This window comes from Pseudophryne corroboree, chromosome 6, assembly GCF_028390025.1.
Source record: "Pseudophryne corroboree isolate aPseCor3 chromosome 6, aPseCor3.hap2, whole genome shotgun sequence".
Classification (NCBI taxonomy): Eukaryota; Metazoa; Chordata; class Amphibia; order Anura; family Myobatrachidae; genus Pseudophryne; species Pseudophryne corroboree.
The window spans coordinates 821,437,672-821,461,473 of NC_086449.1; the positions used below are offsets into that span (position 1 = coordinate 821,437,672).

The 23,802-nt window shown below is 47.8% G+C and overlaps 1 protein-coding gene across 1 annotated transcript; it reads right to left on the reverse strand.

Moving 5' to 3' along the window:
• Window positions 1-1,490: 1,490 nt before the first annotated feature.
• Window positions 1,491-21,825, reverse strand: LOC134935799 (poly(3-hydroxybutyrate) depolymerase-like). The gene is made up of 10 exons (XM_063930625.1): window positions 21,641-21,825; window positions 20,599-20,796; window positions 19,493-19,587; window positions 17,906-18,016; window positions 17,782-17,814; window positions 11,214-11,322; window positions 10,398-10,440; window positions 10,125-10,250; window positions 3,027-3,052; window positions 1,491-2,200 (listed from the first exon to the last, which is right to left on the reverse strand). Exons 1-10 carry the CDS (start codon window positions 21,702-21,704, stop codon window positions 2,133-2,135), a joined length of 873 nt encoding a protein of 290 aa, XP_063786695.1. The 5' UTR covers window positions 21,705-21,825; the 3' UTR covers window positions 1,491-2,132.
• Window positions 21,826-23,802: the final 1,977 nt, after the last annotated feature.

The following is a 23,802-nucleotide window of genomic DNA, read 5'->3' on the forward strand; positions in this document are numbered from 1 at the left end:
ACCCATCCATACCCGGCACTACATCACTGACCCATCCATACCCGGCACTACGTCACTGACCCATCCATACCCGGCACTACGTCACTGACCCATCCATACACGGCACTACGTCACTGACCCATCCATACCCGGCACTACGTCACTGACCCATCCATACCCATCACTACATCACTGATCCCTCCATACCGGCACGATGTCACTGACCCCTCCATGCCCAGCACTACGTCACTGACCCCTCCATACCCAGCACTACGTCACTGATCCCTCCATACCCAACACTACGACACTGACCCCTTCATACCCAGCACTACATCACTGACCCCTCCATACCCCAGCACTACATCACTGACCCCTCCATACCCAACACTACGTCACTGACCTCTCCATACACAGCACTACGTCACTGACCCCTCCATACCCAGCACTACATCACTGACCCCTCCATACCCAGCACTACATCACTGACCCCTCCATACCCAGCACTACGTCACTGACCCCTCCATACCCAGCACTACGTCACTGACCCCTCCATACCCAGCACTACGTCACTGACCCCTCCATACCCGGCACTACGTCACTGACCCCTCCATACCTGGCACTACGTCACTGAACCCTCCATACCCGGACAACGTCACTGACCACTCCATACCCGGCACTACGTCACTGAACCCTCCATACCCGGACAACGTCACTGACCACTCCATACCCGGCACTACGTCACTGACCCCTCCATACCCGGCACTACGTCACTGACTCTTCCATACCCGGCACAACGTCACTGACCCCTCCATACCCGGCACTACGTCACTGACCCCTCCATACCCTGCACTACGTCACTGACCCTTCCATACCTGGCACTACGTCACTGACCCCTCCATACCCGGCACTACGTCACTGACCCATCCATACCCGGCACTACATCACTGACCCATCCATACCCGGCACTACATCACTGACCCATCCATACCCGGCACTACGTCACTGACCCATCCATACAGGGCACTACGTCACTGACCCATCCATACCCGGCACTACGTCACTGACCCATCCATACCCATCACTACATCACTGATCCCTCCATACCGGCACGATGTCACTGACCCCTCAATGCCCAGCACTACGTCACTGACCCCTCCATACCCAACACTACATCACTGACCCCTCCATACCCAGCACTACATCACTGACCCCTCCATACCCAACACTACGTCACTGACCCCTTCATACCCGGCACTACGTCACTGACACCTCCATACCCAACACTACGTCACTGACCCCTCCTTACCCTGCGCTATGTCACTGACCCCTCCATACCCAGCACTACATCACTGACCCCTCCATACCGGCACTACATCACTGACACCCCTTTAAAGTGATGATATGGGTCCCACAAAATTCTAGCTACACCCCTGAGTTTGAGGCACTTGGAGATACGTTTTCCTTAAGAAATGACACAGAAAGATGAAAAGCAAGATATTTTATTCTGCTGTAACAAAGTGGCAATTACCCCACATTGCCGCACAAAGCAGCGGGGTACACAGGTAAAGGTGGGGTGTAACGGTGACTTTAGACCTAATAAGGTGCCCCTCAGGCATACATTTTGCCAAATGGCAATGAAGGAAGAGATCTATGTTTGGGTAGGACGACTGTTACCTCTGCTAAGATGCAACCAAACAATTTACCAATACGGCCTCAAACATTTATATACATGCACTGCTATTAAGCTATATACATAGTGTAAGGTTTTAGGCGCATCATCCTCTCTGCTTTCCGTCCGTCTCCCTGGCAGAGTTCTAGCCCCACCCCTTTCTCCCATCTTTCTCACAATATGACAATCTGTCCATCAAAATGCAGCTGGTGTGGATCGCAATCTCGGGTGTATAGCCGTGGAGACGGGCGTGAAGGCTTTTGTACAAATTTAAATACTACTCATCTCTAACCTCACCGCAGGTCTTTTACTTTGTGCTACCTGGATATTATATGTCTTATATAAGAGATTAAAGTCAATGAAGCCATAGAAAGCGTTGTGCCGCCGTATTGCAATGTATACACAAAGATGTCACACGGAGGTTTCGTGTCATGGGCTGGAGAATATAGGATTCTTGTGTAGACGCGTTTTTCTTGTCGCTCACTTAATACAGTCCCTGAGCTCTGCGCATCATCCGCTCCACCCCGGTCACCTGGAAAGAGTCCTTGGTAGCTAGAAACAAAGAGGCAGAATTATACATTACACATAGGGGTCTATACATGAAGCAGTGACAAGAGTGGAGAAGTGAGTCTGTGGAGAAGTTCCCCACGGGAACCAATCAGCTTTTAAGTAACATATATCAAGTGCTTTACATCAAATTATATATACATAGCAGCTGATTGGTTGCCATGGGCAACTTCTCCACTAGCTCACTTCTCCACTCTTTTCACTGCTTCATGAATAGACCTTATAGTCACCAACATTGTAATACAAGCTCGAAGAGGCCTGGACCAGTATATACATTTCTAGGAAACAAATTCAGAACCTATGGCCACATACCTCTTAGGAGGTAAAGCTCCTGGGGTGTTGAAGGAGGAGGGGGGGGGGGGGGACACTCCAGTACTGTCTGGGGAGCTCAGGACAGCCATGAGGCAAGAGGAATACCCCACCCACTTCGGTGAGTGCCACCATTCAAGGGTGGCAGAGGGGTGAAGGTGTGAGGTGGGAATGGCAGGAGCTGCTGCAGTACATTTTCACATAACAGGGTTTATCTAATAATATGTTTTTTTTCCTTTATCTCTTTACAGGCAATTTCCATTAGTGTCCAGAAAGCGTCGCCGGATCAGATGCTGAAATGGATTTAGTAATTAAGGACACTTTCAGAACCAAAATGTTCCACGGACACTCTAGGCTGCAAATGGCCTCTAGCCCCCAGGGGACGGACGCCTCGGATAGATTTAGGTGTGACAACAAGTTGTGTCAGTGTCATTAATTCTCCCACTAACACATTTTTGTACGAATGTGACTTTAAAATGAATAATGGAGGTCCTTCTCTTACCGTATGCGATTCCAGTAAATCCCCACCTGAGAGAGAGAGAGAGAGAGAGAGCAATGCTTACTGTTAGTAAATGAAGACCGTTTCGGTGAAGTGACATAAATTGCAGGGTTAATAATAATAATAATTTTATTTATATAGCGCTCTTTCTCCAACAGGACTCAAGGCGCTTTACAGACATCAAAAACAATGCACATGATACAGAGGATTTGAGTAATACAGCAATAGATCAGCAACACAGACATAAAAGAAAATCTTAAGCACACAGAAAGCATAACGCAGGATTGGTGCAGGCATTTTGGGTAATAACTTCCAAGGGTTGTGTATTCCACCCTCACAAAGTACCAAGTGCAGCAGCCATCTTGGGCGCTCAGCGTAGGATTACCCAGGGTGGAATAGTCCACCCCTAGAAGAGATGACACAAAATGGGGGTGATTTCAGAGTCCTACAGTTCAGAGTAGGGTTCCAACAAAACCACAAGGTCCATGTATTTTTCATCCCATCCACAAGTGTACCATATGGGGCAGCCATGTTGGGCACACTACGAAGGTTACACTGTGGGAGGTGAGCCATACAAGGGCCAAGTTCATATATGGGAAAACTGATGCTTATGTAGTAGTATGATGTACCCTGTAAGTAGGGCACACTGGCAGGGTGTGCAATCAGTGGAGGTAAACATTACAGGAAAACCACATGGTGGGTTGGAAGCGAGCAATGGAGAAAAACAAAAAAAAACAAAACACAATAGCAGGTAACTAGTGGCAGAAGTAGGAGTGGGATAACATTTTGATCAGATCTGAGTACGGGTGGGTAGGAGAATGTGGGGGGCATACTAGTAACTAGTGGTGTGCGAGCAGTGACGGTGCACTACGGCACTAGGCTGGGGAGATGGCACTGCCGCAGCCTGGTAGCACAGATCACCCTCCAACTGTTCTCCCCTCCCATTAGCAGGTAAGCTCTGACAGGCAGGGCCCTCCTCCTTTATTTTCCTCCCCTGCACTAGCCTTGATTCCAGTGCTCCTTGTCTCCTGTCTCTGTGTGTCCGCCCCTTGCTGGGTACAGGCTCATTGAGTTCTGATCTGACTTCCCCTTCAAGTGACTCTTCTCTACCTACCCGTCATGAAACATTGAGTCCCCAACCCTCGTTCTCTAGTCCACGTCCAATGATATGTCAGTGTACATTTACTGTACCATTGATCTGTCACATGTTACTGTTACTGTGTATATACTGTACCATGCACGGTGCTGCGGAAACTGTGCACGGTAAAAATAATTATTTACTTACCGATAATTCTATTTCTCATAGTCCGTAGTGGATGCTGGGACTCCGTAAGGACCATGGGGAATAGCGGCTCCGCAGGAGACTGGGCACAAAAGTAAAAGCTTGAACTAGCTGGTGTGCACTGGCTCCTCCCCCTATGACCCTCCTCCAAGCCTCAGTTAGGATACTGTGCCCGGACGAGCGTACATAATAAGGAAGGATATTGAATCCCGGGTAAGACTCATACCAGCCACACCAATCACACCGTACAACCTGTGATCTGAACCCAGTTAACAGTATGACAAACGAAGGAGCCTCTGAAAAGATGGCTCACAACAATAATAACCCGAATTTTGTAACAATAACTATATACAAGTATTGCAGACAATCCGCACTTGGGATGGGCGCCCAGCATCCACTACGGACTATGAGAAATAGAATTATCGGTAAGTAAATTCTTATTTTCTCTAACGTCCTAAGTGGATGCAGGGACTCCGTAAGGACCATGGGGATTATACCAAAGCTCCCAAACGGGCAGGAGAGTGCGGATGACTCTGCAGCACCGAATGAGAGAACTCCAGGTCCTCCTCAGCCAGGGTATCAAATTTGTAGAATTTAGCAAACGTGTTTGCCCCTGACCAAGTAGCTGCTCGGCAAAGTTGTAAAGCCGAGACCCCTCGGGCAGCCGCCCAAGATGAGCCCACCTTCCTTGTGGAATGGGCTTTTACAGATTTTGGCTGTGGCAGGCCTGCCACAGAATGTGCAAGCTGAATTGTACTACAAATCCAACGAGCAATCGCCTGCTTAGAAGCAGGAGCACCCAGCTTGTTGGGTGCATACAGGATAAACAGCGAGTCAGATTACCTGACTCCAGCCGTCCTGGAAATATATATTTTCAGGGCCCTGACTACGTCCAGTAACTTGGAGTCCTCCAAGTCCCTAGTAGCCGCAGGCACCACAATAGGCTGAAACCACCTTTGGGAGAAATTGAGGACGAGTCCTCAATTCTGCCCTATCCGTGTGAAAAATCAGGTAAGGGCTTTTATAAGATAAAGCCGCCAATTCTGAGACACGCCTGGCTGAAGCCAGGGCTAACAGCATTACCACCTTCCATGTGAGATATTTTAATTCCACAGTGGTGAGTGGTTCAAACCAATGTGATTTTAGGAACCCCAAAACCACATTGAGATCCCAAGGTGCCACCGGGGGCACAAAAGGAGGCTGTATATGCAGTACCCCTTTGACAAACGTCTGGACTTCAGGCACTGAAGCCAGTTCTTTTTGGAAGAAAATCGACAGGGCCGAAATTTGAACCTTAATGGACCCTAATTTTAGGCCCATAGACAGTCCTGTTTGCAGGAAATGTAGGAAGCGACCCAGTTGAAATTCCTCTGTAGGGGCCTCTTTGGCCTCACACCACGCAACATATTTTCGCCAAATGCGGTGATAATGTTTCGCGGTTACATCCTTCCTGGCCTTTATCAGGGTAGGGATGACTTCTTCTGGAATGCCTTTTTCCTTCAGGATCCGGCGTTCAACCGCCATGCCGTCAAACGCAGCCGCGGTAAGTCTTGGAACAGACAAGGTCCCTGCTGGAGCAGGTCCTTTCTTAGAGGTAGAGGCCACGGGTCCTCCGTGAGCATCTCTTGAAGTTCCGGGTACCAAGTCCTTCTTGGCCAATCCGGAACCACGAGTATAGTTCTTACTCCTCTCCTTTTTATGATTCTCAGTACTTTTGGTATGAGAGGCAGAGGAGGGAACACATACACTGACTGGTACACCCATGGTGTTACCAGAGCGTCCACCGCTATTGCCTGAGGGTCCCTTGACCTGGCGCAATATCTGTCTAGTTTTTTGTTGAGACGGGACGCCATCATGTCCACCTTTGGTTTTTCCCAACGGTTTACCATCTCTTGGAAGACTTCTGGATTAAGTCCCCACTCCCCCGGGTGAAGGTCGTGTCTGCTGAGGAAGTCCGCTTCCCAGTTGTCCACTCCCGGAATGAACACTGCTGACAGTGCTATCACATGATTCTCCGCCCAGCGAAGAATCCTTGCAGCTTCTGCCATCGCCCTCCTGCTTCTCGTGCCGCCCTGTTTACGTGGGCGACTGACGTGATGTTGTCCGATTGGATCAATACCGCCTGACCCTGAAGCAGGGGTTTTGCTTGACTTAGGGCATTGTAAATGGCCCTTAGTTCCAGAATGTTTATATGAAGAGATGTTTCCATGCTTGACCACAAGCCCTGGAAATTTTGTCCCTGTGTGACTGCTCCCCAGCCTCTCAGGCTGGCATCTGTGGTCACCAGGATCCAATCCTGAATGCCGAATCTGCGGCCCTCTAGTAGATGAGCACTCTGCAGCCACCACAGAAGAGACACCCTTGTCCTTGGCGACAGGGTTATCCGCTGATGCATCTGAAGATGCGATCCGGACCATTTGTCCAGAAGATCCCACTGAAACGTTCTTGCATGGAATCTTCCGAATGGAATCGCTTCGTAAGAAGCCACCATTTTTCCCAGGACCCTCGTGCACTGATGCACTGACACCTGGCCTGGTTTTAGGAGATTCCTGACTAGCTCGGATAACTCCCTGGCCTTCTCCTCTGGGAGAAACACCTTTTTCTGGACTGTGTCCAGAATCATTCCTAGGAACAGGAGACGTGTCGTTGGAATCAGCTGCGATTTTGGAATATTTAGAATCCACCCGTGCTGACGTAACACTAACTGAGATAGTGCTACTCCGACTTCTAACTGTTCCCTGGACCTTGCCCTTATCAGGAGATCGTCCAAGTAAGGGATAATTAAAACGCTTTTTCTTCAAAGAAGAATCATCATTTCGGCCATTACCTTGGTAAAGACCCGAGGTGCCGTGGACAATCCAAACGGCAGCGTCTGAAACTGATAATGACAGTTTTGTACTACAAACCTGAGGTACCCTTGGTGAGAAGGGTAGATTGGGACGTGGAGATAAGCATCTTTGATGTCCAGAGACACCATATAGTCCCCTTCTTCCAGGTTTGCTATCACTGCTCTGAGTGACTCCATCTTGAATTTGAACCTCTTTATGTAAGTGTTCAAGGATTTTAGATTTAAAATTGGTCTCACTGAGCCGTCCGGCTTCGGTACCACAAACAGCGTGGAATAATACCCCTTTCCCTTTGTAGGAGAGGTACCTTGATTATCACCTGCTGGGAATACAGCTTGTGAATGGCTTCCAAAACTGCCTCCCTGTCGGAGGGAGACTTTGGTAGAGCAGACTTCAGGAACCGGCGAGGGGGAGACGTCTCGAATTCCAGTTTGTACCCCTGTGATACTACCTGCAGAATCCAGGGGTCCACTTGCGAGTGAGCCCACTGCGCGTTGACATTTTTGAGACGGGCCCCCACCGTGTCCGAGTCCGCTTGTAAAGCCCCAGCGTCATGCTGAAGACTTGGCAGAAGCAGAGGAGGGCTTCTGCTCCTGGGAAGAGGCTGCCTGGTGCAGTCTTTTTCCTCTTCCTCTGCCCCGGGGCAGAAATGAGTGGCCTTTTGCCCGCCTGTACTTATGGGAACGAAAGGACTGAGTTTGAAAAGACGGTGTCTTTTTCTGCTGAGAGGTGACCTGGGGTAAAAAGGTGGACTTTCCGGCCGTTGCCGTGGCCACCAGGTCCGATAGACCGGCCCCAAATAACTCCTCCCCTTTAAACGGCAATACTTCCATATGTCGTTTGGAATCCGCATCCCCTGACCACTGTCGCGTCCATAACGCTCTTCTGGCAGAAATAGACATAGCACTCACTCTTGATGCCAGGGTGCAAATATCCCTCTGTGCATCACGCATATATAGTAATGCATCCTTCAAATGCTCTATAGTTAGTAATATACTGTCCCTATCCAGGGTATCAATATTTTCAGTCACGGAATCCGACCACGCAACTCCAGCACTGCACATCCAGGCTGATGCGATTGCTGGTCGCAGTATAACACCAGTATGTGTGTATATACCCTTCAGGATATTTTCCAGCCTTCTATCCGCTGGTTCTTTGAGGGCGGCCGTATCGGGAGACGGTAACGCTACTTGTTTAGATAAACGTGTGAGCGCTTTATCTACTCTAGGGGGTGTTTCCCAACGCGCCCTAACCTCTGGCGGGAAAGGGTATAGTGCCAATAATTTATTAGAAATTAGCACTTTTTTATCGGGGGAAACCCACGCTTTATCACACACCTCATTTAATTCATCTGACTCAGGAAAAGCTACTGGTAGTTTTTTCACTCCCCACATAATACCCTTCTTTGTGGTACTTGTAGTGTCAGAAATGTTCAATGCCTCCTTCATTGCCGTGATCATGTAACGTGTGGCCCTACTGGACATTACGTTTGTCTCCTCACCGTCGACACTGGACTCAGTATCCGTGTCTGGGTCTGTGTCGACCCACTGAGGTAACGGGCGTTTTATCGCCCCTGACGGTGTCTGAGACGCCTGGACAGGCACTAATTGATTTGTCGGCTGTCTCATGTCGTCAACAGTTTTTTGTAAAGTGCTGACATTGTCACGTAGTTCTTTAAATACAACCATCCAGTCAGGTGTCGACTCCCTAGGGGGTGACATCACTAATACAGGCAATTGCTCTGCTTCCACATCATTTTCCTCCTCATACATGTCGACACAATCGTACCGACACCCAGCACACACACAGGGAATGCTCTGATAGAGGACAGGACCCCACTAGCCCTTTGGGGAGACAGAGGGAGAGTTTGCCAGCACACACCAGAGCGCTATATATATCTATAGGGATAACCTTATATAAGTGTTACTCCCTTTTATAGCTGCTGTTTATAATTTAGCTGCCAATAGTGCCCCCCCCCCCTCTCTCGTTTTTACCCTGATTCTGTAGGGACTGCAGGGGAGAGTCAGGGAGCCGTCCTTCCAGCGGAACTGTGAGGGAAAATGGCGCTTGTGTGCTGAGGAGATAGGCTCCGCCCCTTCACGACGGCCTTATCTCCCGCTTTTTTCTGGAAAACTGGCAGGGGTTAAATACATCCATATAGCCCAGGAGCTATATGTGATGTATTTCTTTTGCCATCCTAAGGTATTTCTGTTTTTATTGCGTCTCAGGGCGCTCCCCCCCAGCGCCCTGCACCCTCAGTGACCGGAGTGTGAAGTGTGCTGAGAGCAATGGCGCACAGCTGCAGTGCTGTGCGCTACCTTAGTTGAAGACAGGAACGTCTTCTGCCGCCGATTTCACCGGACCTCTTCGTTCCTGTAAGGGGGCCGGCGGCGCGGCTCCGGGACCCATCCAGGCTGAACCTGTGATCGTCCCTCTGGAGCTAATGTCCAGTAGCCTAAGAAACCCAATCCACTCTGCACGCAGGTGAGTTCGTTTCTTCTCCCCTTAGTCCCACGATGCAGTGATCCTGTTGCCAGCAGGACTCACTGAAAATAAAAAACCTAAAATAAACTTTTACTCTAAGCAGCTCAGGAGAGCCACCTAGTGTGCACCCTTCTCGTTCGGGCACAAAAATCTGAGGCTTGGAGGAGGGTCATAGGGGGAGGAGCCAGTGCACACCAGCTAGTTCAAGCTTTTACTTTTGTGCCCAGTCTCCTGCGGAGCCGCTATTCCCCATGGTCCTTACGGAGTCCCAGCATCCACTTAGGACGTTAGAGAAATTATTGGATAATAATAATAGTAGTACATCCACTTTACCAATAGCCCCAATCCCCACTTTTGGACCCTGCAAATTGTAACTATTGGGGGCAGATAATCATCATACACTAGATGCCAAGAGACAGTGGGTATAGTGCCAGCAATCTAGCAGAGGATGTACGACCAGTAACATATGTACTATGCCAGCTTCCTTACCAGTCCCAGCATCCATTAGGGTTGGTCAGGATGGATCTGGCCTGAGGATACAGGATGATGAAGTTATTGAGGTCTGCCACCTGGTTGTAGCCGCCGTACCGGGCAAATTTCTCACCGACTTTCTCCCTGCAAAATAAAGGGAGGGTAAAAATGATCCTGCCGCACCTGATGTACGAGTCTAAACAATACTTTTCCCCAGGTCAGATCAAACTGCGGCCTCCGAGGCCTGAGGTGTCTAGTGCGGGAGAGCGGGAGTGAGGGTGGAGACCTTACCTGCCCTGGAGACAGCCGTGGAACGCTATATGAAGTCTGCACCCTGAAACCAATACACAAAGAGGCTCATAAATAACACAGACCTGATACCTAGCTCAGACAGAACAGTAATAACACTGGGATCGTTCTCACAGATTGTGTAATGTGCTGCAATATTATTCCGGCTGGGTGTTGGATAATGGATCTGAGTATTTACAAAACTACAGTAGACGAAGGACGCCCTGAGAGCTAGAAGCCAAAATGTTCTAAGGAAGAATCCGCCACGTGTGGAACGGGCCAATAGCCAGGGCTGGATTAAGATCTGTTTGCGCCTACGCCCCCCCCCCCCCCCCTCCTCTTATGTCTTCTGAGGGTCCCGAGTTGCTCTGCACACATCCCAGGGGATCTCAGTGGGTGGCGCGACAGGCGACCTATTGTGACCTTTTTGAGCGGAGCACTAGTATTTGGCAGCGACATTCAACGGCTCCTGTAACGACCCAAAGAAATGTGAAACAGACAGTTGTACTCTCTTGTTGTGTGTATGGTGGACAATGTAGAGTGTAAGCTCCGAAGGTGGATGTTCTGATGGGAATAACGAGATTGCTTCTGTACAGCGCTGCCCTATATGGTGGCTCTATACAGCAATAAATGATTGGTTTAATTGACAGATCGGCTATAATTGGCATCACTGCTGAGCTGGGCCGATGGCCCTTTCTGGTAGCGGTGCTCAGACTCGGGGGCCCTTCTCCTGCCCTGTCTCTCCCTGCACCGTCTCTGCAGTGGTTGGTATAACGCAAGGCTCCGTCCACCACAGCTCAGGATTACAAAGGCACTTACTTGCTCCGTTCTTGCACGCTGTTGGCACATATACGTAGCCGGCTGTATCCATCCCATAGGTTATCGTGGGCGCCAACTTGAAATATTCGGACTGGTCAAACAAGATCAACTACAAATAGAGATATTGCAGAAGGAACATTAGCGGTAAAGAACATTGGGGTGGATTTATCACAGGACCTTTTCTCCGGGGAAGCAGGTGCTATACCTCACCCTATACATGTAAGGAGCTATCACCCACTGCACATTGCTAGCTCCAGCAACGATACCACCGCCCTTATATACAGTATCTGCGGCTCTATATATCAAGCCTGGCAGTGGTGCCTGTACCGCCATGACACTTCCGCTGTTAGCGCCAGCCTGGGGATGGCGCTAACAGAGAATGCTCAAAAAATAGGATTTTGGTACTTACCAGGTAAATCCTTTTCTTTGAATCCATAGGGGGCACTGGAGTACTCTTGGGATATGGACGGGCTTCCGTAGGAACAGCACTGAATATTTAAATTTAGAACACTCCACCCCTCCATATCCCCGAGTACCTCTCAGTGTTTTTTACTGAGCCGAACAGGAACTATAGAGAGGTTGACAATGGAGTATTACATATAACATAACTGACAATAACGAAGTTAACACATAACGTTACTGACAACTAAACAGTTGACACCCTAACCAGCACTTGTAATTTGAACCAGTCGGTGAAAGTGTGTTACCATAAGATCCTCAGAACTAACCACAACTAGGTAAAACTGCTCTGGGTGGGCGTCCAGTGCCCCCTATGGATTCAAAGAAAAGGATTTACCTGGTAAGTACCAAAATCCTATTTTCTTTATCATCCACTAGGGGTCACTGGAGTACTCTTGGGACGTACCAAAGCTTCCTCCGTGGGCGGGAGAGCTGTTTGGCACTTGTAACACTAGGCGGCCAAAGCTAGATGCTGATGCCGCAAACGTATCAAACTTGTAAAAGCGCACAAACGTGTGCACTGAAGACCATGTAGCCGCACGGCAAAGCTGCGTCGCAGAAGCCCCACGACCAGCTGCCCATGAAGTTCCCACAGAACGTGTGGAATGAGCGGTTACTGACGTAGGCGGTTGTAACCTAGCATGAAGGTAAGCCTGACGTATGGTCAGTTTTATCCATCTGGACAAAGTTTGTTTAGACGCTGGCCAACCCATCTTGGCAGCATCATAGAGAACAAACAACGTATCCGTTTTACGAACTGAAGACGTTCGGGATACATAAACGCGTAATGCGCGTACCACATCCAGAGTTCCAGAATGTGCCGTCAACACAGGAACTACTATTGGTTGATTGATGTGAAAAGATGACACTACCTTTGGTAAGAAGGCGGGATTCGTACGAAGTTCCGCTCTGTCATCATGAAACACCAAATACGGTGCCTTGCATGACAATGCACCCAAATCCGAAACGCGCCTTGCCGAAGCTAAGGCTAGAAGAAAAATTGTTTTCCAAGTGAGAAACTTTATATCCACTTGCTGTAAGGGTTCAAAATATGAAGACTGTAAGAACTCTAAAACCAGATTCAAGTCCCATGGCGCTGTAGGTGGAATGAATGGAGGCTGTACTCTGAGGACACCTTGGAGAAAAGTGCGTATAGACGGCAATAGAGCCAATCGTCTTTGAAAGTAAATTGACAACGCAGACACCTGCACCTTTAGTGTAGATAAACGCAGTCCTCCATCTAACCCTGTTTGTAGAAACAACAAGAGGCGGCATAACTTGAAAGCTGATGTCGGAAATTTCCGAGCTTCACACCAACCTATATAGGCACGCCATATTCTGTAATAATGAGCTGCCGTAACTGGCTTCCTAGCTCGTAACATGGTTGGTATAACTGAATCTGGAATGCCCTCTCTTCTTAAGAGGGCGGTCTCAACAGCCACCCCGTCAAACGCAGCCGCGCTAAATCGGGGTAAAGGAATGGACCCTGTTGTAACAGGTCTGGACGTAGCGGGAGCGGCCAAGGATCGTCTGCGAGTAATCCTCGGAGATCCGAGTACCAAGCTCTCCGAGGCCAATGAGGCGCCACTAGTATGACTGTGACTGTCTCTCTTTTGATTCGTTTTAGCACCAGAGGGAGCAACGGAAACGGTGGAAACAGATACACAAGACTGTACGGCCACTCGACCGTGAGAGCATCCACCGCCACTGCCTGTGGATCTCTTGTTCTGGACACATACTGGAATGTCTGGTGATTGTGTCGAGACGCCATCAGGTCCACCTGAGGATAACCCCATCGCTGAACCAACATGCGAAACACTTCTGGATTTAATGCCCATTCGCCTGGATGAAAATCCCGACGACTGAGATAATCCGCTTCCCAGTTGTCCACTCCCGGAATGAACACTGCCGACAATATCACCTGGTGGCATTCCGCCCAATTGAGGATTCGAGCTACTTCCCGCATTGCCATGCGGCTTCTCGTTCCTCCTTGTTTGTTGATGTATGCGACCGCCGTCGCATTGTCCGACTGCACTTGGACAGGCTGAGAGCGAAGCACGTGCACTGCTTGTCGTAGCGCATTGTAAATTGCGCGGAGTTCTAGAACATTTATAGAAAGCAATTTCTCGTGATCCGCCCAGAGACCCTGGAGCTGACAATTTTGAATTACCGCTCCCCAACCTCTGAGACTGGCGTCCGTAGTTAGAATTATCCAATTCCAACCTCCGAACCGTCTTCCTGCGGTTAAATTGTGTTCCTTGAGCCACCAGAGCAGAGATACTCTTGCTGTTGGTGACAACCTCACCCTGTGGTGAATCTGCAGATGCGAGCCCGACCACTGGGCAAGCACATTCAGCTGAAATGGACGAGAGTGAAATCTTCCGAACTGAAGCGCCTCGAAAGCTGCCACCATTGTGCCTAAGAGGCGAATGCACAAGTGTACCGACACTGTGCGTGGCTTGAGCACTAATTGTACTAGATGGCGTAGCATTTGTACTTTCTGCTGTGGTAGGTAAATTCTTTGATTGACCGTATCGAGAATCATACCTAGGAACTGAAGGCGTTGAGACGGAATTAGATGTGATTTCTTGAAGTTGACAATCCAACCGTGGTGAACCAGTACATTGTATGTTAGCAGCGCATGTTGGAGAAGTATCTGTTGAGACGGAGCTTTGATGAGCAGATCGTCTAAATACGGAACTATTGTCACTCCCAGGGATCTGAGGTGAGCTATCATCACAGACATCACTTTGGTGAATACCCGTGGCGCTGATGACAGACCAAACGGTAGAGCCTGAAACTGGTAATGGTTCTGGCGTATTGCAAACCGTAAGAATTTCTGATGAGGCTGCCAAATTGGAATGTGTAAGTACGCATCCTTGAGGTCTAGCGCAATCATAAATTCCTTTGCCTCTAAACCCGCAATCACCGAACGTAGAGACTCCATCTTGAATCTGTAGTAAGTTACGTACTGATTGAGCCCCTTTAAGTTCAATATTGGTCTGACTGAGCCATCCGGCTTCGGGACCACAAACAGACTTGAATAATAACCCTGACCCTGTTGGTGTACAGGGACCGGAATCAACACTGCCGAATCCAGTAGGGACTGAATGTCAATTTGCAAAACCCTCCTCTTGTCGTCCGACAGAGGCAATCCTGTCTTGAAAAACCGCAGAGGCGGAAGACAGTCGAACTCTATTTTGTAACCTTTTAACACTAAATTGCGGATCCAGCCATCCGCGGATGTGTGGAACCACGCCACATGGAACGTCTGAAGGCGTGCTCCCACAATTGGAGAACCGAGATGGGCTGGTAGGCCGTCATGCCACTGGCTTGTCGGTAACCTTAGCGTTTTGGCGAGTTGTGTTGGTTTGATGGAAACCACGTCCGCGACCACGTCTAGCAGGCGTGGCTGATCCTCTGCCACGTCCTCGAAAGGGCTGAGGTCTAAAGGATTTGAACGAAGGTCCAGCGTACCTTCTTCTTGGAACCGGTGGAGGCAATGGTAAGAAAACAGACTTACCTCCCGTAGCCTCCGCAATCCATGCGTCCAATTCTGGACCAAACAACTTCTTTCCATCGTAAGGCAACGCCTCTATACTTCGTTTGACCTCTGCCTCCGCCTGATAAGTACGCAGGTAGAGTGCTCTTCGTGCCGTAATTAGCGACGATGAAATACGAGAAGTGAGCTGACAGACGTCAGTAGATGCTGTACAGAGATACTCTACAGCCTCAATCATTTGATTTACAAGAATTATCAGGTTTTCGTCATGTAAAGCAGATTTGAGTTCTGTAAGCCATATTATGAGCGCCTTAGTGACCCAAATGCCAACCAATCCAGGTCTTAGCATCACACCTGCTGCTACATACATGGATTTTAGCATAGTTTCTATCTTGCGATCTGAAGGATCTTTAAGCGTAGTAGCTGATGGCACTGGTATGGTTAATTTCTTGGTAAGCTTGGACACTGACGAATCAACCATTGGTGGATTCTCCCATGTACACGTTACCGAGTCTGGAAACGGGTAACTAGACTTAAATCTGCGAGGTATAGAAAACCGTTTATCTGGATTCTGTCGTGTTTCTACTAACATCTGATTTAGAGAATCCGACACAGGAAAACTTATTGGCGTCTTCCGTCGTTTAGTAAATACGACCTGATCATTTGTGAGAGGCTGCTCAGCTTCAGGAAACCTCAGAGACTGACGTACCGCTCTGATGAGATCATCAATGCCGGAACTGTTAACATCCTCGCCATCTGACTCCACTTCGCCCTCCTCACCCTCATCTTGTTCCGTGAGGTCTGGCATGGAATCGTCAGAATGCAACATAGCAGACACTGGAAAATCATAAGACATATGAAAGTTATCCCGTTTACCCAAAATGGATTTGGACCTTGCGCAAGACTGAGACGCCTCCGGTAGTTCTGGCGGTCTCACCCTAGACTCAGATCTTACCGTTTCCCGCTCCTGACGAGCGGCGGTCAATTCTGATTGTAACCTATCCAGTACATTTACTAACATACCCCACGGAGGGTCCGGTGAGGAAATTGGTTGTAAAACAGGAGCAGAAATGGTATTCTGAACCGAATTCACAAAACATACTGTACATGTGGTAGATCCATCCGGTAACACACTGTTACAGACTTTGCAATTATGCTTTTTAGTTTTTGCTGGTGCCTTACTCATTATGGCGACAGACAATACAATACACAAAAAACAGACACCTGCACGACTCAGTAAAATAGCAGTAAGGTGTCTCTGTATATAAATCTGGCCAAGTGCAGTACACGTGGCCAGTAGTATGAAATGTGATCCCAAATTCCCACTAACACCCCTGCGCCTCCGGTGGAGTAGAGATGTAGGACAGGAACGTTCTGGAAACACAGGAGACAGACACAGGAAGCATTATTAATGGCTGCCATGCTTATACACATAATCACAGTGCATTCCATACTGATGTTATACACAGTCTCCCTGCCAGCAAAAGCCTCATTATATATTATATATATATAAATGTGTGGCCTTCAACAGCCTGCTGCTGTCCCTTCTCCCCCCCCCCCCCCCCCTCGCAGCTGCTCCGTAGCGTGCAGTGCGGGCCGGGCATCGGGCACCTGATAAACTGGGAGCTTAGTGCTATGACTACGGCCCCCAGCGGATACAAGCGGCGGCCGGAGCATTGGGAGAAGCGGCGGACCAGACGCGGGGAGCAGATGGCCTGTAGCGGCGGCCAGAGCATGTAAGAAACGCTGGAGCGGAGACCCGGCGGCCAGCATTACCCGGCGGCCAGCAGCTGAGCGTTACCCGGCGGCCGGCGCTGCTGCAGCCGCAGTCAGAAAGAACACCAGCGCCTTCTCCCCTCGTCGGGACGGCAGCGGAAGCTGACCGCCCCGTTCTCATTCCTCACATACCTGCAATAGTTGTCTGTAATGAGGCTCCGACGGGGCTTCTTAGTAAGCGCCGGCCAGCCTGCAGGAAGACACACAGTGTGTGTGGCTGTGAGGGAGCTCTTTCAGAGAGGCCCGACACGCCCCTGCTGCTATCAGCAGCTGCACTATCCCTGACCCTGCCTTTTGGAAGGGGGAAAGGGATACATAAAATAGAAAAAATAAAAATAAAAATAAAATTCAAAGTAAGTGTGGACTCAGCCACATTAGCTGTTACTACTTCGAGCACAGAAAAAACACTGAGAGGTACTCGGGGATATGGAGGGGTGGAGTGTTCTAAATTTAAATATTCAGTGCTGTTCCTACGGAAGCCCGTCCATATCCCAAGAGTACTCCAGTGACCCCTAGTGGATGATAAAGAAAAAGAAATATTGTGCCAATTCATTTACTATATATATTTTCTGTAAAAAAAATTTTTTTTTTCATTATTTGGACTCTTTCCCCTCCCCAAGAAGATACTGTAAAGATTACTTTCTCCAGAAAAAAAAGAAAAATTGAATATACAGTATCTTAATTACCATATAATTGAATATATAAAAAGATTTAATTCAAAAAGAGTATATACAGTATATATATATATATATATATATATATATATATATTATTTTTTTTATTACTTTTTTTTTCTTTTTTTGTGACACCAATATCCCCCCATAGCTGTACCTGTCCGGTTTGTCCCGCGGTGCTGCTGGGTTTCTGAAAGAAAGTAGAAGCGATGAGAGAATGTCGCCGCTTCTGTTGAATCCATCTAGGAATTCCGCCCTCTTCCCGCCATACGCCCACTCACCTGCAGCCCCCCGTAGATGTGGTTCAGCGCCTCGTAGGCGCCATTGTAGTTGCAGTTGTTAATATAGTCACCGTTCAGTACCCCGCAGGGTCCCCCGTAGCTGTCCGTGGGCTGGAACAAGAAACATTCAGATTATTCCTTGAACTTTTAAATATTGTAATTTCCATACAATTTACACTCGATGCCGCAGTAAATGCACTGGAAACAGAATAAACAGGAACGTAAATAAAACACATTATATTGATATTGATAGAGCAGCTCACTATTGTTTCCAACAGTCCCTACTTTCCAGACAGTCCCACGTATTAACGATATTTATTACAGTGTTTTATTATTGGTCAATACAATCACACCATCCCCCCTGCCCCCCCAACACCCGCGGCTCCCCCTTCTCCACCCCCATTATATTTTAACCGGATTTCCAACATTTGCCTGTATACGGCATGACCTTCTTTAGAAAACTTTCAATTACTGGCTAGTTCACGGCAACCTTTACTAAACATCTTCATCTTTTGGTATTCTGTGCTTTTCATCCATATTATTGTATCATTAGCGTTGAAGTTCTTCTTTGGTCCTTGGAAATGTCATAACTCTGCTTAGAGCTCGACATTAGATTATGGTTACACAGACATCACGGATAGGATGGAGGGGATACGGTCATTAGTTCGACACCACTTAGGTCGACAGTCATTAAGTCGACATGAGTTTTGAAGAAATTTTTTTTAAAATTTTTTGGACTTTTTCATACTTGACGATCCACGTAGACTACAATTGGGAACAGTAACCTGTGCAGAGCGCAGCGGTAGCGGAGAGAGGCACCTTGCCCGAAGCATGGCGAGCAAAGTGAGGGGACACGATGCACTAAATGGGGTACCCCAACACTTTACGAAGAAAACGACACCAAAAAAACAAACAAAAAAAAAACTCATGGTGACCTTTTGAACTGTCGACCTAGTACATGTTGACCAATAGTGGTCAACCTACTGACTGTCGACCTAAGTTGTGTCGACCCAACGACCCATACCCGGATAAAGTATTTTTTTTTTAAAGGGGCAATCTTGTACAAGGCACGGTTTAGCCTTTACAGGATTGCCCCTTTAAAAAAAACTTCAGAGTTCGGCCGGCAACCTGCACGGTTTATCGCACTCCAAGACTTGATACACCTCCCCCAGGTCAGCAGCATCTACACCCCAGAAGCTTTCACGCCCATCTCAGGCCTCCCCAGCATAAGAAGCTTGGTGGGTCTCCCCAGTATAAGAAGCTTGGTGGGGTCTCCCCAGCATAAGAAGCTTGGTGGGTCTCCCCAGCATAAGAAGCTTGGTGGGTCTCCCCAGCATAAGAAGCTTGGTGGGTCTCCCCAGCATTAGAAGCTTGGTGGGTCTCCGTGGGTCTCCTCAGCATAAGAAGCTTGGTGGGTCTCCCCAGCATAAGAAGCTTGGTGGGTCTCCCCAGTAGAGCACAGGTGGACGAATAGTTGGTTCCACCAATCTCATTCTCTCCCCTATACCCACAGGAGGAGACCCACGACCGGGCTTTAGACCAGCAGACCCACCCCTTGTTGTATGTTTGTCCCTGTGCCCCACTCACCATGCCATGCTCAGCGCCGATGTTATAAACGGTTTTAACGGCCCCAGAGCTTGTAATATACGATGTATAATAGTCCTGCAGTTTTTTAGCCACCCCTACGAGGAAAAGAAAAAAAATCTGTATTAAGGACACAGACAGACTACGGATGGGACACAAACAAAATGGTCGGGAAGGCGCCTCCTCGGGGGGAGGGGAGTCTTGTATAGTTTGGGAAGGGGTGTATTGTGAGTAAAGTGGTCATGTGACTTTTCAGACCTTCCATTCTGGAACAAAGAGGCTTTCATCCATCTTATTGCGGGGGAGGAACCGTAGGTTGCAATCTTTAATTGGATGGAACTTACACATCACTTAGGGGTGTAAGTAATCGCGGCTGTGCCTTCATTATTACCGGTCCTTCCCGTGAAATATATATAACCTCCTCTAGCGTAATATGTATTAAAAATTTATACAGGGACAGTGCTTTGATTAACACGCCATTCGCCAGTGGCACAGCGCACAGTCTCCGGGGGCTTTGATTAACACGTCATTCGCCAGTGGCACAGCTCCCAGTCTCCGGGACTCTACCAATGGGTAATGGTAGCTAGCGCCACCTGAAGACATTGGGATGTAGGGAGGCTGTCGACAATTACAGTGTCAGGACTATAATGTCAAATGCCATAACGTCTACAGAATTAATATGTCGACACCTGGAAATTGGTGACACAGTCAAAATGTGGATACATTAAATGTCGACACGGTCAAAAAGTTGCCATATGAAATGCTGACACAGGTCAAAATGCAGATAATAGAAATTTTAGTGTTAGGGGTTAAAGTGGGTTGGATATGCCTTACCGACGCTGGTGATCTCGGTGGTCAGCATATCGACCGCGGGATCCCGGCGGCAGAATGCCGACAGGGGAGGTGAGCGCAACAAAGCAGGTTCTATACCCACTCTTGGTGCTTTATGTTATTTTATATTATGTTTTCTAGCACCGTTATAGATTCACCTGTAGGGTAATTGGAGATATACAGCCTCGGAGCGGGGAAATAAACAGTATGAGCTGAAACAGTTGGCGCACAAAGATAAATGAAATATTCTTCCGCAGGGAATCATCTCTGCTACTCACCTTGTAGGAGGACAGAGTCCGCAGAGCCAGAGAAGATGAACACTCGCCCACGCGCCAGATTGGACAGGGGGTCTATTAATCCTGTTTTTGCGCATGTTTCAGTGTAAACTTTAAGGGGCAAAACGCTGATGGTGGAGGGAAACTTCATACACGCGTTGGTCGCAGTCAGCGAGTTCCCGATGGCACAGTAGTAGGGACCTATGCGAAAGCAAAGTGGAGAAACGCGTCAGTGAATCAGAATTCATTATTTCCAGAACTGCAATTGAAAATCAAGTCCCATAATAATTATTATTATTGTCTTTTATTTACAGGGTTCCACAAGGTATCTGCAGCGTTGTACCTACACAGAAGTGTGTGTGTACAGAATACCGGGCAACTATTACTGAGAAAGAAATAATCATTCATATACTATGTATTACACAGTTTGTCACAACCGCTGCTGGGTACGTGTTAAAGTTGCATGATGCTAATTACATGCCAAGGACCCCCTCCCAAACCGCCTTCCTCCCCACCACACACACACAGTTCAAAGGGACCTGCACCCCTTCCCTCACTGTACAGTCCCTTGCTGTAGCATGCAGTGACTTGTTGCATTCTTGTCCTCTAACTTTTAGCTCCTATAGAACAATCCCGCTGCTGCAGAGGCGCAGTGACCGTAAGGTAAATGTTTCCCGGGGAAGCGGGTGGGAGAAGGGCTGCAGAGGCCTCCACATTATTGTTTGCAAGACGGCGAAATGCATCATATGATTGGTGGCTGCTGCTCAAGCCCATTACATACCACACTTACCGTGAAAACATTTCTCAGGCCAAACTATATCACAGGTAGGCATCAGCTGTTGGTGTAATGGGCAAATATAACCCTCATCATTTTTTATCGGGCAACCGCAAAGTGCCAGAACATCACAGCAATCATTTGCAAACCTTCCTCACCCCTTCTAGCACCCTGGCAGTGATAACAGGTTTATATTACAGCCTAAAACAGAGTTAGGAAATTAACAAAAACATACTATTATTGTTATACCAGATCATAAAATGTTATTACCTCCTGCAAACATAGCGGCTCCCAGAACTTTCCCGGAGTGAGCGACGTGGAACTGATTGGCCATGTAAGCTCCAGAGGACAAGCCGGAGACGGACACATAGCTGTCCAGGTTGTATGAGCCTGCGGGTAGGTATCAGAGAGGCGTTTCAGACTGGAGATCGAGCCACAAGCAATGCGGTCTTCAGACATAGAACATACTAAATGGTTAGAGAAACAAAGCTGCTTCAAGTAGAGCGAACACCAGCTCTCTGACAGATGCCGAACACTATTATATAATTGCCTTGGGTGGCATGGCAGGCTGGGAGTTGTAGTTCAAAAATAGCCTCAATGGGGCAGATGTACTAAACCTTGAAGAGATAAAAGTGTTTGTTACAACCATCCTGCCGAGTTAATGCAAAAAACTGTGTGCAAGTGTACCTAGAAGAGATGATGCTGTTTTGAAGGCAAAGGGTGTTCACACCAAATATTGGGGGTAATTCCAAGTTGATGGCAGCAGGAAATTTTTTAGCAGTTGGGCAAAACCATGTGCACTGCAGGGGAGGCAGATATAACATGTGCAGAGAGAGTTAGATTTGGGTGGGGTGTGTTCAATCTGCAATCTAAATTGCAGTGTAAAAATAAAGCAGCCAGTATTTACCCTGCACAGAAACAAAATAACCCACCCAAATCTAACTCTCTCTGCAAATGTTATATCTGCCCCACCTGCAGTGCACATGGTTTTGCCCAACTGCTAACAAATATCCTGCTGCGATCAACTTGGAATTACCCCCATTGATGTGATTTAGATTTCTCTGCTGTTCATTCACTTTGCATTTTGTTAAAATAAACTATTAACAGTAACTATTTTTGAAAGCATTCTTACTTGCAGCATTTTTTCCACTCCTGCCTAAAACTTTTGCATCTATATCTTAAGAGAATGTAAAGTCAGTTTATTCACCATCATTACATCTTCTTCACAAATATATAAGTATGATTGCAATACATAGCAAACAGAAGTATGATGATGAACATCTCAGGCTCTCACCTAGCCGGGACTGCCCGTGGCAGAGGCCTACCAAGACCAGCAGAAGGAAATGCTGCTCCATTCCGGCACTAGGGAGATCCTCGGCGGATCCCTGACTGTCCCGGCCTCACACGAAACCTAGATTTTATACTTGTGCAAAAACAAACTATAATCTCAATGGCAGGAGAACCAGGTGGTGACAGACCTTGTGAAAACCGATAGCGGAACAGCTTCTGCTGGCTAATATAATGATTAACTTATGTTAAATGAGATCTTTGCATTTCAAAATAAAGAAAACACAATTGCATCCCCCATAGCCGATGCATTCAGGGAGGTGAACAGTGAACACGAGAGAATTAGAAGATCCAGTGACCATCAAGCAGTATGGTTTAACTTAAGACAGTGGGGCAGATGTACTAAGCTTCCGAGAGAGAAAACGTGGAGAGTGACAAAGTACTAATCAGCTTCTAATGATCACATTACAGGCTGTGTTTGAAAAATGACAGTTGGGAGCTGATTGGCTGGTACTTTATCACCATCCACTTTATCACTTTTCAAGACTCGCAGTACACCCTTGTTTCAAAAATGTGCAGGAAATGGGGAAACGGAATACTCCAGTAAGGTATGGGTTAGGTGGGCCATCTTTTAGGGCATGTACCGAACATGGGCGCCATCTTGAAATCGGCCATCTTGAGTCTAAGTCAGTTTTTTTCAAATGGAAACGGGTCGTGTAACATGTCAAACAACATCAGAATTTGCTGAAAAGTGTATTGCTGCAAACAGATTTGAAATAGCATGTATGGTTCAAACGTTACAACACTTTTTTTGGTTGCAGGTAACTGAAGATGGCTTTGACAAAAGAGAGAATTGAGGTCATTTTGATGTCTGGAGAACTAAGTTTCCGTGTCATAGCTGCAGATTTTAACAACCGGCACCTAACAATCTTGGAAGGGTCCATCCAGTGTGGATTTTGGTAACTCCAGTACCTGAGGTTGTGACGGTTAACTTCACCACTGACATATTATAACTAAATAACTATCATGTTTACATAGTAGTGCAACCGAGTGTAACACCCTACAGATCACTGCACCTTGCCGATGAGGGAGTTGCACAATGATTACATCGAGAGGTGGATGGAGACGCGGTTACCTGTCTCTGA

Coding starts and splice junctions, on each gene's coding strand:
- LOC134935799 (XM_063930625.1), bottom strand. CDS start 21,704: ATGGCCAATCAGTTCCACGTCGCTCACTCCGGGAAAGTTCTGGGAGCC. Junction 19,588..20,598: donor GGACTCTGTCCTCCTACAAG/GTGAGTAGCAGA, acceptor TTTTCCTCGTAG/GGGTGGCTAAAAAACTGCAG. Junction 10,251..10,397: donor CACGGCTGTCTCCAGGGCAG/GTAAGGTCTCCA, acceptor TTTATTTTGCAG/GGAGAAAGTCGGTGAGAAAT.